Below are 19457 nucleotides of genomic sequence, written 5' to 3'. Positions count from 1 at the left end.
TAGAGAGAAGACAGAGATTCTCTTCTCTAACAAATATACACAGAGAAGAACGTGCCCTCACCTTCACCATCAAATACATAAACAGAATTGAGCAAGAGGAGACAGAGATCTTCCTTCCAAAAGGAAATTAATGAGAGTCAGTATATTTTTTAAAACAAGGCTATGGTGTTTTTAAAAACACATTTCAGCACTGCTAAATATATGTGTAATACACTGCCCACCTTTCCTTTAGGACCACAAGGTCTCACTATTGACCTAATAGACTGACAGCACATTTAGACTACAAGATCCCCCCCTAGTCTGCTCATTTTTGCTTCCTGTTGCAGTATTTCAGACTCTCAGAATCCAGCATTACCTTCACTGCAATGCAGAAGTACAAAGGAAGTTCTAGAAGAAAAGGGTCAAGCTATGAAATTGACATGGGTTAGATGCTGGTGTAACATAGTTTTATTTTTTACAGAAAGGGTGGCGGAGGCATGGAACAGCTCCTTGATGAAAGTGGTGTAAGTAACAGAATTCAAGAAATTGCTGGATGGTGTCAAAGTTGTTAAAGTGATTTCACCAGCATTATCCATTTAGTACCACTGAAATCTGGTGGTCAGTGCCCTTTGTATCTGTTCCATACATGCTTAAATTCTGTCACTTTCTTGGCTACTACCACCTCTGCTGGTAGGTTATTCAAGGTATCTACTACCATCTTTGTAAAGACGTCTTCCTTGCTATTTTTCTTCCCTCCAACTTCATATCATGACTCTTTTCCTTGAATTTCTTTATTTAGGCCCAGAATTATTCCTCTGCTCTTTGGGACTTACAGCTTAAATGAAACTAAGGCTAGGATCCAGCATTATAAGGCTTTATTTACAGGTACCCAGAGATCTTTTTTCTCTACAAGAATTTTATTTATTTATTTTAAAACTTCTATATATATAAAACTCACTGTCAACGTTCTATTGTCTGACGTCACTGAAGCCAAGGTTCGTAAGTTCGAAGCTCTGAAGCCACAAAAAACACAGTCTCGGGGCCCCACCCTCGCGTCAAACGTTATGACGTTGAGGGCGGAGCAATTCACTCACATCGACGGCGGCCAGGGCGGCGCAATGGCGTCATTGACGATGAAGGTGCTTTGGGTGGGGGGGCCAGAGTCACACATCGACGGCGACCACGGCGGCACAATGGCGTCACTAACAACGAAGGTACATTGGGTGGGGGGGCCAGAGGAAAGCCTTGCTAGCGTCCGTTTCATTGGCTCCAGAAACGGGCCTTTTTTTTTTACTAGTTTGTTAATATCTCCTTCCCACTCACATAGTCATTGTAATGAAAGTCTTCAATCAGGAGCAATGCACTAGGCTCCTTCCAGAACCCTACAACTACAAACCCTAAATGAAAAATGACCTGATAATTTTCTTTCCTTTTGTCATAGCAGATGAATCCAGAAGCTAATGGGTTATGACCATCCATGAGGACACAACTGAACTCTGTCATATAGAATGCTATGCATTCTGGTCCGTTAGTATTTCTCATAACAAAGCAGAAGGGAACAAGCAAAACAAGGAAAATAACATCTCCTTCCCCACAGAGAAGAGCAATGAATTACACAGAACTGTAACATGGTGTAACAAAATTGTGAAACAGCAAACTTGACCAGAGAAACCAACAGAGCAATGAAGAATACAGCTCACTGAAGGAGGGATTCTGGATTAATCTGAAATGACCAAAGGAAAGAAAATTATCAGGTAAGACATAAATTTTTCCTTCCTTGTTGTCAAAGTGGATGAATCCAGAAACTGATGGGATGTAGCGAAGCAGTCCTTAATTTGGACAGGAAACAGAAACAACAACTGAAAGAACCAACGTACCAAACTCTGTGTCTAATCTAGCTGCAACATCCACCCGATGTTTAGAAAATGTGTGTAAGGAGGACCACGCGCTGATCTACAAACTTCTTCAACAGAAAGGCCATGAGACTCATCCATGAAGTGGAAAGCATTCTAGTAGAGTGAGCTTTCACAGAAAGAGGAGACATTTTACCAGAAAGAGTATATGCTGGAAGAAATTGATTCTTTAATTCAGAGAACTACAGTAGTTGCATTTCCTTATTTGGGACTGCAAAGAGAACTAAAAGATGATCCAACCGGTGAAACTCATTAGTAATTTCGAGATAATGAAGAAGAATTCGATGGACATCCAGGGAATGCTTCCTGTTATAATCCCTTCCTAAAGGAAGGAAGAAGTAAAGGCTGATTGATGTGAAGCACAGATATGACCTTAGGCAGGAAGGATGGAACTGTTCAAACAGAAACTCCAGCTTCAGAGAAGCGGAGGAATGGATCTCTATATGACAATACCTGCAATTCAGAAATTATTCTGGCTGACTTTATCACTACCAGAAAAACAGAGGCTGATATTCAGACCGCGAGAGTTAGACCTGCTAACTCCTGCAGTGGGCACTAAACCCAAGCCATAAGACTAAAGTGGGAGGGATCTTCCATCTGGATGGGTGCCTGAGACAGAAGGTCCCGACAGGCCGGAAGGTGAAACAGCTGAAGCTGAAGGTGAAACAGTAGAAGCTGAATCAGGTCCGCATACCAGGGTCTCCTGGGCAAATCTGGAGCTATGATAATCACCAGACCCAGATGAAGTAGAACTTACACAGCACTCTTCCTAGCGTAGACCATAGTTGAAGGATGTAGAGCAGCTCTTTTGGCCATTCCTGAAGAAGCAATTCCTTCTTGTCTTAGAAATGTCGCCACTACCACCATCACCTTGAAAAAGATTCTGGGAACACTGAGAGACTGAAAGGCATTGCCCTGAATTAGAAATGCTTTATGAGGACTGCAAACCGCAAGAAGCGCTGATGAGGGGGCAGCCCAAGACAATCTGCCGCCTGAGGCAAGGAATGAGCTGCCGCCCTGGCTCCTCCACAGCCACCCTCTCCCCTGGACATGGTCTGACATCTCCCCCCTTCCTTCCTTCCCCAACCCCCCACCCCGAGTTTACCTTTTCTTTTCTTGTTTTTCAAAGGGTGGAAGCGGCAGCGATTCCCATGGGTTGCCCTACCGCCGGTCCCGGCCCCTTCTTTCTACTGTGGCCTGCCTCCAAGAAAATAGGAAGTCAAGTCAAAGAGGCAGACTGCAGTAGAGAGAAGGGGCCGGGACTAGTGGCAGGGCAGCCTATGTGGATAAATGCCACCGCCTTTTGAAAAACAAGAAAAGTTAAATTTGACAAAGGAGGTTGAGGAAGGATGGGTGGGGGCGATGCCAGTTCAGAAGAGTGCTGCCTAAGGCTCCTGCCTCAGTTGGCCTAATTGAAGGGCCATTACTGCTCCAGAGAAGTGAGGAACTCTCCTGGACAAATTGCTGCTATCACTGAATGCAAGGTCTCCATGCAGGAAATGTTTAACCCAAAGAAACCTGTTGACCTGCTTCAGGTTGAGTACCAGACGAAAGGAATCCTCCTTTTTTGGATATGAGAAAACATATGAAATAATGACCTTGCCTCCATTCCTGAAGAGGAACCAGAAGAATAGCTCCCAAGAAAAGGACAGCTTTAAAAAGTGGAAGTTACTACATTTCTTTTTGTGTAAGGCTTTGCACGGAGAATCCAAGAAATACTCTGCGACTGGAGAGGAGAATTCTATCTTGTAACCTGCTGACGATATCTAAAACCAGGGCTTTTTTTGAGGGGGTACTTGGGGGTACTGAGTACCGGTACCTTTTCCATTGTCTACTAAAATTGACCCATGGTCCCTAAGTTTTAATGAAAGAGCTCAGGCTCTACACACCAGTTCTGCCTTGTCATAGATTCTGTGACTGGTTGCAGGGAGCCTGGCTATTGTGGGGTGGGTCCCTCAGTGATCACCCCCATCCCTGAAGGATGGTCTGGCATTTGAGTACCGGCACCTTTTTTGCTAGAAATAATGCATAGTCTAAGACCCACTGACCCAATGTAACCTTGGCTCACTCCTTGTAAAGTTGGACAGATTACCCCTTATAAGTTGCGAAGAATGACTGGACCGGAACCTCATCATTTGCGATTTGCGGAAGGCAGGGACGGATCTGGAAGATTGTTGGGAGATACCTTTTGTCACTATGAAAAGGCTGCTTCTGTTGAAACCTGGACCTCTGATAGGCAGGAGCTTGGCCAGGTCTGTAATGCTTCGTTATCCTTGAGGTGAGGACAAGATTGAGATTGAAGGATGACCAGGACTTATCTTCAGTTAAATGCTGGGTCTTTGTGTCCCCCAAATCTTTAACAACTTTCCAGATACCCCCAAAGGAAGCTTATCCCTAAAGGGAAGCTTGGTAAGGCTTTGCTTACAGACGGCATCTGCTGACCAATGCAGCAGCCACAACAGGCTAATGAGATCATATAAGGGAGTCTGTCAAATAACCCAAACCGGTCTCCATGGCTGGAAACTTCAGTGAGGAAGGACTGTCTGTATTAGATAAGTTATCAGCAGCCCGCTGAACCCAGCTTAAACATGCTCTGGCAGCGTAGGAACTGCAGATGAATGCATAAAGAGATAATGCCGAAATCTCAAATGAAAGCTTCAACATAGAGTCCCAATTTCCTGTCCTATATGTCCTTAAACACTACACATCCTTTACAACTGCCACTAAGGTATCAACCTTAGGTAACTTTAATTTTTCCAGTTCCTCCGGATAGGGTATGAGCGTGCCATGGCCCTGGCCACCTTAATATTCACATGCGGCGTATCCCAATGCACATAAATGAATTCATGGTCTCGTGAACGGGAAAAGGACTTAGGAGGCTTTTTAGTACTAGCCTTCATAGGATTAGGGATCGACAGGTTGAGAAAGGCGAATAATATTAAATATTATAAATATAATATATACATATTATTAAATATTATATTGCCCATCAGAGTCAGGATTATTTTTAAATTATGTGGTTTGTCTTTGAAATATTATATGGTATGACACCGGATTATATGCAGCCCTTAATAACTATTCCCCTATGCAATATACCTTTGGTTCTAGAGTCTACCTTAGACTTCATATTCCAGATTGCAAGAGAGTGTGTTATAAGTCAGTTCACTCTGCTGACTTTAGATTCAGGGTGCTAAGTGGTGAAATTCACTGCCAATGGTAATCAATGGTCAGTCTGATTACTTGGTAGTTCGTAAAAGACTGAAAACTCTCCTCTTTGAGAGGTTTCTATCCATCAGTGGAGTATCTTAGATTGCAACTGGCCATCGATCGTCTATATTTGAAATTTTGTTTATTGCTTTGTAAACCTTGTCTGTTTATTTACCGTTAGCCACATTGAACTCGAGTATGTTCGGGATAATGCAGAGTATAAATGTCAAAATAAATAAATATTAAGGACCTCCAAAGCTTTTGTTTATAAAGGAAGGAAGCTCTTCTCTATGGGAAACAAGTAGTGGAGTCCACAAAAAGAATAGAAACCAAATTATTGCCAGCATTAATTCTATACTAGCAAAGAGATTTGGTTCCCATTCTTTTGTGGACTCCACTCCTATTTATTTGTTTACACTTGTACCCCGGACTTTCCGCAGGTTCAATGCGGCTTACATAATAAAAGGATTACAAAGGAACGTGTAGAGAAAAACAGGTAATTCTTAGCAGAGTAATGGAGATGCAGAATAATGGAGGTGTTGGATAGGTAATATCATTATTATTATTTGGATTCTTTCCATCCGTGGAGGCTTTGTAGCTCTTCCTCTATGGAACATCCTCACTGCAGAGGGATCATTTAAGCTCATCCATAAGGAGCTCCCCTTCCTCCAGAGTTTCTGGCAGAGGAGGAATGCACTGACACTATTGACAGACCCCCTTCTGAGAAAAGAGGGTATTGGGGAGAGACAGGGTCCAGTTCAGAGATGGATTTCACACACCTCCTTTTTAAAGAACAGGAAGCTGCATGAGACCCTGAAAACTGCTGTTGACATTCAGCAATAAGGAGAGCTCTCTTCATTAAATAGGCTTGACACATGAGAAGAATAAATTCAGGATAAGCTTGCGGCAGGAAGGGGGAGAGGGGAGGGGGAGGGACCTGGCGCTGTCACACCGCCTTACTCGGCTGGCATACCTCGGAGCATCAGTCTTCCTGTTGGCGGCGTTCCGCTGTTTTGCGGCTCTCTGCCGGCACCTTCCCATCTTCCCTCTCAGCAGCACGGTCTGTGGCAGTGCAGCTGTCTGCCGGCGTCTTCCCCCACCTATTGGATCTTGTGTTGCGCTTCCGGGGTGTGGCTTAGATGCCAGGGCAGCGGGGTGACATCAGACGCCCTCAGTCCTTCATCTTCGCGGGCAGCTGAACGCTTTGGCAACAGGTCTCTGTGCTTGTCTGTTGGTGCTCTTCGCTGCTTACCTACCTGATCTGATCTTTCACCCTTCGTGGATTGCTGCCTGACCCGACCTCCCGCATCGACTGACTTTGCTGGTTTGCTGCCTGACCTGACTCCCACCTGCACCTGACTTTGCTGGTTTGCTGCCTGACCTAACTTCTGTCTGGATCTGATTCCGCCCTTGGGCCACTTTTTCCTCTCCAGGTGAGAGTCAGATCCTGCTCCACCACTCCATTCCTCATCCTCACCCTAGTGCTGCTTAAGTACCTTTTAATGACCCTGCAAGTCCTGCTGACCACCTGCACCTGAGGACTCAACCTGCAGGGAATTTGTGTTACAGGATCTGTACCATTTTAAATAATCTTTTTCATTAAATTGCTCTACTTCAACAGAGAAATACACAATTACACAAAATTTCCTCTTGAAGCCCTTTTTCATGATTGACTTTAACATGATATTTAGCTTTTGGATATTTTGTCATAGACTAAGATTCTATTTAGTTGGCAATCTCAACCACTTAAGTGCAAAGAGTTGAAGAGAAAAAGAAAGAAGGAAAGAAACTCTCCTGCTAAAGAATACTTACACCAGTTCAAAGAAGTCTGACAGCAGCATACAGGAAAAGCCATTCTTCTGGTGGAAATGATAGATGTGCAGAAATCAAGGAATAATACAATGAACTAGATATGGCAACAGTGGTGTGACATCAGTCTGAGCTAGGAAATAGATGCATATGCTTATGTAACAGCACAAATGACTGCACAAATTGTACAACTTTACAAGGACTGCAATGCACACGAGAAGTGTGTGCACCGGCACGGGTACAGAGCACTAAAAACATGATAGAAAGCTTAGGTTAGAACACAGAATGTGAGTGTCATTAAAGTGCTTGAACTATGTGCACATATGGTTCTGGTACTGAGATTTAGGCTTACCCTGTTGAAAGAAGCCAGAAACCTTAGACTCCTGGGTTCTGGGCCTGGTAGGACTACCACACGGGAAAAACTAGCCTTGCCCTAGTTAGGGACCAGAAGAAGTATAGTAAGTGCTGGATTCCTCCTGCTCAGTGTGTATTAGAGCTGCAAAGAAAATATGGAAAAGTTATTGCAGGCTTTAGTTGAAGGCCAGCAGCAGCTGTAACAAGTGGTGCAAAAGCAATGGGGAAAAATAGGCTTCCCAGAGATCTCTGGATGCACAAGAGAATTCCATGGCTCAGGTGATGCAAGTACTACAAGGCCCCCAGGCAACAAACTCTGGTTCCAGTGTTACTGTAGATGGTAAATGAGGATGATCGGGACTGCTTTTTGACAAACTTGGATAGAACTACTTGCCTGAATGAATGGAAGAGTCATCGATTTCATGAATAGGTCTACAAATGTGTGAGATAGCACATGATAGTACATGAAAGACATGCACAATAGCAACAGGGAGAAAGTATTACAATACGCAGATGTGGAAGTTAAGAGAGACTGCTTAAGACACACAGGAATAGTATTATAATCAAGAAACGAGTATGATTGTACAAGATAGGAGACAGATGTGAGATTGTATATGACTATACATGTGTCTCCTGCATGCCACACTAACCTAAAGCACATAAATATATCTAGGTATTCAAGTAGTCAGTTTCAAGTTTTAATTCTATTTGACATACCACTTAATCACACAAATATGTAAGCAGTTTACAATAAAATTAAGAGAAATAACAGATAAGTAGTACAAAGTAATCAAAAGGAGGGGAATTTCTCTGCCAAGGCCAGTTATCCTCCCAAGCATCCAGCCCCAAATGGCCACACTGAAAGCAGGCAAAATGGTACAACAAATCACAGGTTTTAACAAAAAGACAGGATTTGAGACCAGAAATCCACAGAAATTAGGAGTGTTTTTTTTAATCATTTGAGTTAAACACTTATTCTCCCTTATAGTGATGCTTATTTATTTACCAGCATTCTCTGTCCTCTCTCATGTTTGATAATATCAAGATGGTGACAAAGAAAAACATATACAGTACAGTCTCAATTATCTGACCTAAATGGGACCGACCCGTTGTCAGATAACTGAAAAGTTGGATAACACGGAAAATAGTGCATAAACCCCTCAAACAATGTATAAACAAAGGCATAGAGTTTCCAATTTTCAAAAATTGTTCTAAAACAAAGATTTTTAATAGAAATAAATGTGATGATTTCACTGGGGGAGGGGATCTGTCAGATGTGCCGGATGGTCAGATTGCCGAAGATCAGAGAATCAAGACTGTACTGTACAATAAAAATTTAAAATCAACAGAAATAAAATCTCATTTATACCTTACTAATCATACATCCATCCAACTATCCCTCAAAAATACTGTTGAAACCTGCAAGTTTTTACTAATTACATCTCAAACTTTAACGATGTTTTAACAAATCACAAACGATCATCATACAAACTTTGCTGCACCTTAGAACTGTGACAATTCACTGCAGAAGACATCAGTAAGTCATCATTGAAGCACTGCCCTCTGCAACACGATACATATTTCTACGAAAGAAAAGCCTGAAAAGCATCAGTACAAGTGACTCCTCCCATTCCTGAATAGCAGGCTCATGTGTAGCCCCTCAGCTCCTTCCATCCCAATACACTAGAAATTCAAAGGATATCTTAGTGAAGAAGTTGTCCAGGTTCTTGATGTGATGCCAGGAGTCTGCCAAACAATTGAAAGAGTAATACTGTAAGCTAAACAGAGAAATCCATTCACCAAAACTTCAGATACTCCCAGGACAGCTTGGCCTTCAGAAGCTGGCCTCAAATACAAGCCAAGCCTCTGGAGCTACCAAGGTTTTGAACTTTTCAGTAGAGGGGCCTGCTATGCATGTTTGATTGACTTTTATGTCTTTGGAGTTATATGCACTAAGGGATGGGATCTTATTGGTGATTTGTTGATGTTTTTATGTTATGTTATAGTTTATACTGAGAATTTTCAATAAAAATATATTTTAAAAAGTTTTTCATCCCTTTTAAATACCTTTGAGGCCTTCCGGCACATGTACTAGAAGATCCTCTTCCCCAGGGGGCGAGTCCTCCTCAAAGTCCTCAAGGCGTTGGTACTCACGGTACTGCTCCAGGTTTGCCATCATCAATGCGTTCTCTGCCTAGTCCATGTTCAATACTGCAAGAGGAAGGACATGCCAATTATGCCTAGGTTTGAATTACAGAGGGCAAATTACGATATTTGTTGTAATCAAAGCAAAACTGGTCAGGTGGGTACTAATGTGGCAGCCTCTCATACAAATATGTCATCTCCTGGTTTGCAAATGAGAGATATAGATAAAGGGGTCGAAATTCAGCCAGCGGTGCTTAGCATTTTGTTGACCACTGACGGCGTTATGCCCGGAAATTCAATGCCAGGCTATGTCCGGGCTCCAGAACTGAATTTCTGGGTTTCTGAAGCTGGCTACATCATATATACAACACGTTTCACCCCACACTAATCTACCTTCCCAATCCCTCCAGCTACATATCCCACTGTATAAGGGACGGAGAACCTCTGGCTTGTGGGCTGGATATGGCTCACATGGCTTTTCCATCCAACTTGTGGGAAAAGCTCCCGCTAGCACACTCACTCCTCCCACTCATCCTGGAAATACCTCAGTGCAGCAGGAGCACTCGTCCACCCCCAGCAGCTCATGGCAGTTCCTACTGCATTCATGTTACCCCCACATAGTCAATATCCCCTCCTCCTCCCACTGCCACACTTAAGGGTAGTAGCAGCAAAGGTCAGTAGAATTGTCACTGGAGGCCAAGTTTCTTTGGCCCTGTGAGACAAGTCACTAAGACAGCAGCAGCAAAATGAGTAATCATAACTGACTGGCACTATTGCCAGACAGGGTTATTTCTTGAACACCAAGATGGAGTCTGCCAGTGGGAAAATGAAAGTTGTGAGGCTTCTTTCTGATTTGTTTTTTTTTTTTTTTTTTTAATGGGTCAATGTGGTGGGGAGGGGAGCTTTTGTGGAGTAGGAGTAAAGTTAACGCAAAGAATGGAACAAAGAAAACACAAGAAGAACTCTCATAAAAGAATCTTATGGTCAGGAAGACTGCTGACAGACAGAACAGGAGCTGCATCCAGATGCAAGTGAGAAAAGAAAACAGATTGAAGAAGGGCAGAAAGGCAGCTGCTGGAACTGGCATGCATACTTGGACAGATCTTTTGGATTTCCTGAATTAGAAAGAGTATAGTTTGTGTCAGTGCCATCAGATAATGTGTCCCCCCCTCCCACACCCTGCCACCCCAGTGTGGCTAATTCCATCCTGCTTGTCAGCGGAGAAAACTGTGACTTATGCACGTAAATGGGCTATCTGAAACTTGCCCTCTCTCAATGGAACACTTACCCATCTATCCCCCCTTCAGTCCGTTCAGAACTGTGCTGCACGTCTTATCTTCCGCCTGGACCGTATACTCATATCATCCCTCTCCTCAAGTCACTTCACTGGCTTCCAATCAGGTACTGCATACAGTTCAAGCTTCTGCTACTAATCTACAAATGCACTCGATCTGCAGCCCCTCCTTACCTCTACCCTCATCTCCCCTTACATTCCTACCCATAACCTCCGCTCTCAAGACAAATCCCTCCTTTCAGTACCCTTCTCCACCACCGCCAACTCCAGGCTCCGCCCTTTCTGCCTCGCCTCACCCCATACGTGGAACAAACTCCCTGAGCCCATACGCCAGGCCCCCTCCCTGCCCATCTTTCTTTCTTTATTTGTTGCATTTGTATCCCACATTTTCCCACCTATTTGCGGGCTCAGTGTGGCTTACAATACATTGTGAATGATGGAAATACAATTTGTTGCAGTACGATTATGGGTTACATTGTGAGGAGTTATGGGAAGACAAAGTCAAAGTCAAAATATCATTTGGGGAATAGAACAATGGAATGTAACAATGGAGAATTGATGGGCGATAAAACAATAACAAGAGAACATTAGGGTATAACAATTTTATCAATGTCACCTTCGGCACCTAACCACTACTCAGGAAATCTAGACTGCCCCAACTTGACATGTCGTCCTTTAGATTGTAAGCTCCTTTGAGCAGGGACCGTCCTTCCTTGTTAATTTGTACAGCGCTGCGTAACCCTAGTAGCGCTCTAGAAATGTTAAGTAGTAGTAGTAGTATTACATATAGCAGTGATTTAACCAGAGCTGAGATTGTGATGTCATAATGCCTCATTCCACCAATGCCTAAGAGCCAACCTCATCAGTGATGTCACAATGGCTTGATTGTCCTATATTTGTCTCACTCTTATCTATTAGATTGTAAGCTCTTTGAGCAGGGACTGTCTCTCTTTGTTAAATTGTACAGCGCTGAGTAACCCTAGTAGCGCTCTAGAAATGTTAAGTAGTAGTAGTAGAGGCATTTAGATTTGGAGGGGAAGAAAGTAACATTCATAGGTAAAGTTTTTCAAATCTACACATTTTATTGTTCATTGAACGGGTATGCACAAAAAGCAAATGGAAAAACCGGTTTCAAACAAATCACCTTCAGGTCTTTTTCCTAACTCACCCCCATTGTGTACTGCTCCCTTAGATTTCTGCTCTACAGTTTTTAGTACTGAAACTTAGCTGCAAAGTAGGCAATCACTCTTTGAGCTTTCTCACATCACTGTTCAAACCGTCGGCCACCTCAGGTAAGTTGGGTAACCTAGTAATTATAGCAGTGGGTTAAAAACCAGAGAAGCCATGTTTCAAATTCTGCTTTTCATACTGACATTACTTGTGACTTTGCACAAGTCACTTCCCCCTTCACTGCTTAATGCTCAATTTGGAAACTCCATCTGGGACAGAGTTTTTCTAGTTTGGGGCTCTTTTTAACCTGTTTCCAATTCTTTTGTTATTATTTCAGGCCATTCTATAGCTTCGATATTTACCTTTTTCCAAGTCGCCTGTACGCTGGACAGCCATTCTTCTCAGTTGTATTTTACAGGGTCCTTGTATAAATGTATCCAACATTTTTCAGTTTCAGCTTTAGTTGGTGGTTTTTCACTAAAGTAATGCTCTCACCCAGGTCCTTGTAGAATTATTTTATTTTTTTTGTAGCATTTGTATCCCACATTTCCCCACCAATTTGCAGGCTCAATGTGGCTTACATTTGCCATAATGGCGGATGCCATTTCCGGGTAACAGAATTACAAATGGTACTGTGTTAAGGTGCATACATACATGGTAACATACATGGATCATAACATACATGGTACAGATCATGGTATATATATAGAGAGATAGAGAGAGATTCTTTGTGGATTTTTCCCAAATCCATTTAGTAGTGGTTTATGGACTTGTTCTGTAGGAAACCATCTAACCCCTTTTTAAACTCTGCTAAGCTAACCGCCTTCACCACGTTCTCCGGCAACAAATTCCAGAGTTTAATTATGCATTGGGCGAAGAAACATTTTCTCCGACTTGTTTTAAATTTACTACACTGTAGTTTCATCGCATGCCCCCTAGTCCTAGTATTTTTGGAAAGCATGAACAGACGTTTCACATCCACCTGTTCCACTCCACTCATTATTTTATACCTCTTTCATGTCTCCCCTCAGCCGTCTCTTCCCCAAGCTGAAAAGCCCTAGCCCTAGACATAAAAGCACTTGAGACGGTTCAGAGGAAGGTGGCAAAAATGGCATATGAGAAGAGACTGGAGGACAGGAATATGTATACACTAGAGAAAAGGAGAGAGAGGGGTGATGTGATAAGTACTTGAAAGGTATTAATATTGAAACCCAGAGATGTAAGGGCGGTAGAACTATACACTAGAGAAAAGGAGAGAGAGGGGTGATGTGATAAGTACTTGAAAGGTATTAATATTGAAACCCAGAGATGTAAGGGCGGTAGAACTATAGGACATGAATGGAGGTTGCAGGGAGGTAGACTTAGGAATAATGTCAGGAAATACTTTATCACAGCGAGGGTAGTGGACACCTGGAACGCCCTTTCAGGAGAGGTGAGAGTCAAAAACGGTGAGCGAATTAAAAAATGCATGGGATAGACACGGGGATGCCTAAATAGGATGGAAACACAACATGGCTGTTGAGGTGTTATCTTTGGCAAGAGTAGTGAGAACTGAGGCCGATTCAGGACAAACTTCTACTGTCTGTGTTCCACAAATGGCAAAAGACAAAGAAGATTTGGCATCTCCAGCATTTGGGGAACGGAGGCCGATGCCAGACACACTTCTACGGTCTGTATCCTATAGTTGGCAAAAGAAAGATGAAGCTTCGGCAACTCCAGTGTTGTAGATCACTTTAGTGTCACATGCTGCAAGTGAGGGAGCTGTGCAGCTCAGGGGGGAGGGGAAGACATCTTGACTGGCAAGTTGAATACTGTCAGCATTACTGGGATCCTTGGTTATAACCACATATCATCCCTAACATGTTTGGCTGGCTGTATGGTTGGCATGGCGGAGACTTGACAACCAGCATTAAAGCATGGGTGTGAATGGAGCCCACTCAGAGTGGTGGGTGTGGCTCTGGCCACCTTGTTGGGCAGACTGGATGGACCATGTGGGTCTTTATCCGCCATCACTTACTGTGTTGTTCATGGACCATTACAGAGAAACTAGTGCGAAAATTAAATGGATTCCTAAAGACGAAAGGAGATAATTTATTACACATTTATTTATTTATTTATAATGACATTTGTATCTCGCATTATCCCAATCAGAGTTTGGGTTCAATGTGGCTTACAATCCAGACAATTTAGTACATACATATTATAGTTATAAATCTTCTGATAAAGGAAAAATATTCTATGTGCAAACTAACTCTGCATTTGAAAATAGACAATATGTAGAGAGCTCATTGAAAATGGAAGAAAGGGCAAAAATATTGAAGGAAAAGCTGTAAAAGGCAAGCGATGCAAATTTAAAATATACAATTGGACAAATTAAAGAAAAAAAACCTGAGTCGGGACATTTTAGAACAGCTAAGCAATATGTAGAGAGGGAAGGAGACGCAGAGAGAAGCCACAACAATTAAGGAGGCCTAGAAGACAGGAATCAACAGTGTTAAAGACCATTAGAAGAAAGGTTCTAGCACAATTAAAAGGGTACTACTGGCAGGAAGGTATCAAAACCAGGTAGAATAATTAGATGACATAACAGGTCAGTGTATAGAACAGTACAGGGAGCAGAATGGACAAAAGGGGAAGGACAGATCAGTGGATGAAGAGGGAGTAATGCAAGAGAATGAGAATAATGTAAGTCAGACCAGGAGCAGAGGGAACAGGAAAGGCAGGAGAAAGAGATCAGGAGATAAGAATTGGTGGTTATCTGTTGTCGTGAATGGAGAGGGAGAATAATGAAAGAAATCAGCAAGGCCATAATCCTCATAAAGAAGCTATCTATTGATATCACAATATTGTGCAGTAAAAATCATTGCTAAGATAATCCTAGCATTGAGGACTCAAGACCAGAAGTCTAGAAGAAACCTAGCAATCCCGCCTTGGAAAAAATGTACTGAGTGAAGAATGCATCCAAGATGGCCGTCTGAGGTGGACGTGTGTGCGAGCTCCTCCTGAATTCCAAAAGCTCTTCTGGAACATTGGGCCTTTCCAGCTCCCATTATGGAGAAAAGAAAGGGGAAGCCCCTGTGCTCACCTCCTCGAGTCAGGTGGAGTCTTCCACCATGCGACAGGGAACGCTGGATGCGGTGGTTGTTCGCACGCCGGGACTCCCCATTGGTGCCTCGATCGCTCCGTTACCAACGTCGGAGCAAAGCTTTGAGGGGGTTTCTTTGAGTCCCCCTCCTAACACAGCACCTCCGAGGCCCGTTGGCGGGATGGTGACGTCGGTGGAACAGCACCATGGGAGCTCCAATGAGGGTTTAGTCCCTGGCGCTGTAGCAGGAGGCCCCATCGCAACCTCTTCTCCAGGGAATACCAGGACAGTCAGGGCAGATTTATTCTGCTCTGTCTGCTAATTTGTCAGCGCAGGAGAGCCAGCGGGAGGCCTCGGGGAACAAATTAGACCGGCTGTGGTCACCCTGGAGATGGTATGGGATGTTATTCAACGCATGAACTCTACTTTGATGAATGTTTCTACAACTACGCAAGTACAACTTACAGAGCTTAAATCAAATCAGGATAATTTCAAGGCCAGGTTTGAAGCTCAGGACACTAAGATGAAAACTCTGGAAAATGAGGTACAAACTTTGAAAACTTTTTCTTCTTTGGTTTCCAAGGAAAAGTCTATTCAGTTCAGGAAAATAGAACATTTAGAGAATCAGCTACGAAGGAATAATCTGAGGATATTAAACTTTCCTAAATCTCCTGTAGTTGCACCCTTGGAGATGTTTAGAAAATATATGAAAGAGAATTTACATATTCCAGTGGACAATTTGCCTCCAATTACAAAGATTCATATATATCTGGTATTCGTTCTGCTGTGGGGAAACCCCACAATTGAATTTAACAGAATTTCTTCAGGATTCACTTAATTAATAACCGAGAGAACTACTATGTTGGTGACTTTCGCATTTGAACTTGACCGTAATAATGTATTTAAGTTATACTTTCGTAATATTAATGAAGAATTCTTAGGAGCTAAAATTCAGATTTTCCCTGACCTATCCAGAGATACTCAGAAAAGGAGGAAGGCGTTCCTAGCTTTGAAACCTTAGTTACTTAGTATTGGGGGCTCCTTCCTACTTAAGTATCCCTGTAGATGTGTAATAATTAATTCCCAGACTTATTTTCTTTGAACCTGAGAAACTTCAACAATTGTTATGAGTAAAGAATAGTGAAGCATGTGAATGGAAGCTAATGACTGGCTGCATACATGGAGAATCCTTCCACCTTTGGTTTTGTTTTCTTTTTTTTTTGTTAAATAATATTTCCTTGATCTTGGATCTGAAATTGTTGTGGTCTAATAATTGAATATCTTTTTCTTTTTGTTTGAATGTCAATATTGAATATTATTTTCTGTATTTCTGATTTATGTATATGCATAATGTAAAAGGAAAATCATAAATAATTAAAAAAAAATCACTGCATGCAGACGTGTTTCTGATAGATGGGTTACCTCAATGGATCAAGATAGAGATGAGAAAAATCCAAACTATCAAACCTGAAACATGCTCCGTTAATAGAGAACCTTAAACTCATATGTTCCCATAATAAATTTAAAGTAGCAGCAGAAGCACGAAACACTGAAAATATGAAGAAAAGAGAGATATCAAAGCATGGTTTCCTACAGAACAAGTCCATAAACCACTACTAAATGGATTTGGGAAAAATCCACAATTCCAGGAATAACATGTATAGAATGTCTGTACGTTTGGGAAGCTCACCAGGTGCCCTTGGCCTGGATTGGCCGCTGTCGTGGACAGGATGTTGGGCTCCATGGACCCTTGGTCTTTTCCCAGTGTGGCATTACTTATGTTATACTTATGTCTTATGTTCTTACCTCATACTAAGGTTCCCAAACCTCCTTTTAGCTCCTTCCTAACTCCTCCATATTTCTACCTTCTCTCATTCCTTTGCAGACGTTCCTTTCCATCCATACCACTTTTAGAATTTCCATCCCCTCTCAAAAATCCCATTACATTGGAACAAACTCCTACACATACTCCCAACCAGTTGTTTGTCTTCACTGCTGCCCAATCTCTGAACTCCCACCTTTTCCAAGTTCTTATTCAATTACCAAGTACCCAAACTACTACCCAATCCCTGAGTCTCTTTTCCCCCACCCCACTGTCCCCTCCTAGTCTCAATCCTGAAAGCCATTTTTTGAGGGAGGGGGTACTTGTTGTCCAGAGCTCCCCTCCTGAAGCAATGCCATTGTGTCAAACTAATCTGTTCTCTTTTATGCCCACGAGGCTCAACCTTTTACTCAACCCTGCCCCAGATTACCCAATCCCATGCTTATCCACTCTCTTTTCCCCTTCAGTACCCACCCTTCATCAATACTAAAATGCACCCTCTCCACCCAATGATCAGAACTGGCAGAAAGAGAAAGAGGAAAAAGAAAAGGAGGGGGGGGGGGGGGTAGGAACGACCAATGCAATGATTCAGGATAAAAGTTCACATACTTTATTCATACATACACATCAGCATTTGCTTGAAGATAGAACACTGGATGAAAGCATCAAACTGGACTTAGGGATGAACTTAACATGTTCCATGTTTTGGTCTGTGCCTTCATCAGGAGTCCTTACAACATGAATGATATATAAAAGTAAAATATAGAAGTACTAGTAAAAAAGCCCCGTTTCTGATGCAAATGAAACGGGGGCTAGCAATGTTTTCTTTTCTGTGTGCATGTGGGAGTGTGTGTGTCCCTGCCCTCTGGCCTCTCTCCCCTCCCCCTCTGAGTCCTTCACTGTTACAGAGCCAGCGATTTGATTTCATGCTCTGCTGTTTTCCTTCACTGACTGTTACAGAGAGGGCGGGGCAGACACTCATAGGGAAACCGGATATCTCGCCCCCTTCACACTTCCGGCTGGAGGCTTCATAGAATTTTGGTGTTGCCTTTTATATAGAGAGATAAGTATATGGGATGCAATAAACAAATATTCTTAAACAAAAACGAGTAGTAATAGGATGATGTGAAATGTGCAAATGAAAGAATGACATGACAGTGAGAGAGGACACAAACATGCACATATTCATGAATGGCAAACGTGCTAAAGGGATTGGCGAGATGATATAAAAAAAAACAGATATATTGGAAAGTATGTGTAAGAATGTTTAAAAATGTGAAGAAGAGGTGATAACTCGTTCAAAAAAAAAAAAAAACAAGTAAATATTAAATTTTCATGAAGGTGCAAATGGAATGTTATAGATAGAAGAAACCAAAAATGGTTAATGGTACATACCAAAACTAGGATCAAATGCTGGAATATGCTAAAAGGAAACAAGCAACACTAGAATCCTAATGAATAGATAATAAAGTATATATATATATACACACACATATATACATATATATATAGTAATAGATACAAAATGGATGAAAAATCCACAATGTTTCTAATAACTGGAGGTTTAAACATTAAAAAGGTCATAAAAGTTATAAAGACAAATACTGCCCTAAAAGAATTCTAAGGAGCCTGTTACTAAGGAGAAGGTAAAATTATGTATAATCATACCTGATAATTTTCTTTCCATTAATCATAGCTGATCAATCCATAGACTGGTGGGTTGTGTCCATCTACCAGCAGGTGGAGATAGAGAGCAAACTGTTGCCTCCCTGTATGTGGTCATGTGCTGCCGGAAACTCCTCAGTATGTCGATATCAAAGCTCCATCCGCAGGACTCAGCACTTAGAGAATTACACCCACGAAGGGACACTTGCCCACACCACCGCCGAAACGGGGGAGGGGAATTAACCCAGCTCATCCCCACACAAGTGGGGGAGGGAATCCGTCCAGCTCATCCCCGCGGAGCGGGGGAGGGACACCACACCCGCCGATGCGGGGGGATCTGGCTTATCCTGCAACCGCAACCGGGGAGGAGCTGACTGACCCTAACACCGCCGAAGCGGGAGGGGTACAAAGCTGCCCTACAGCCGCACGAAGCGGGAGGGGAGTGCCGGCAGAATTATGTCTCAATCCAGCCCCGTAAACGGAGGGGAGAGGAATGCAGCAGCTCACTGTAACACAAACTCGTCTCAACTCTTGAAGAATCCAAGTGAAAGAACTTGAACACGAAGTCTTTCTGAAATAACTGAAGACTAAACTTGAACCTGAAATGCAACCAGAATAAAAACAGAACAGATATCTGGGAGGGGCTATGGATGATCAGCTATGATTAATGGAAAGAAAATTATCAGGTATGATTATACATAATTTTACCTTCCATATCATCAAGCTGATCAATCATAGACTGGTGGGATGTACCGAAGCAGTACTCACCCAGGGCGGGACATTGAAATCCCTGACCTCAACACTGAAGCTCCAAACGGGCCTCCGCCCGTGCAACCACAGTCAAACGGTAATGCTTGGAGAATGTATGAGCCGAAGCCCAAGTTGCCGCCTTGCATATCTCTTCCAAGGAGACGGATCCGGCCTCTGCCATCGAGGCGCCTGAGCTCTCGTGGAGTGAGCCTTCAGCTGGATAGGCGGCACCTTCCCCGCGGCCACATAAGCCGCTGCAATGGC

General features: G+C 42.7%; 1 protein-coding gene across 1 annotated transcript in view; it reads right to left on the bottom strand.

Moving 5' to 3' along the window:
• Positions 1-19457, bottom strand: part of ATG9B (autophagy related 9B) — a 250985-nt gene that overhangs the window by 160448 nt on the left and 71080 nt on the right. The window contains exons 3-5 of the mRNA XM_030195602.1: positions 9330-9473; positions 8965-9008; positions 6912-6976 (exon numbers count right to left, since the gene is read on the bottom strand). Coding sequence (XP_030051462.1) covers positions 6912-6976; positions 8965-9008; positions 9330-9441 — 221 coding nt within the window. The 5' untranslated portion in view covers positions 9442-9473. The remainder of the gene's footprint in view (positions 1-6911; positions 6977-8964; positions 9009-9329; positions 9474-19457) is intronic.

The sequence above is a fragment of the Microcaecilia unicolor genome, chromosome 1 (genome assembly GCF_901765095.1).
Source record: "Microcaecilia unicolor chromosome 1, aMicUni1.1, whole genome shotgun sequence".
NCBI lineage: Eukaryota > Metazoa > Chordata > Amphibia > Gymnophiona > Siphonopidae > Microcaecilia > Microcaecilia unicolor.
The sequence above is the reverse complement of the archived record's forward strand: the minus strand, read 5'-3'. Positions and strand labels throughout refer to the sequence as shown.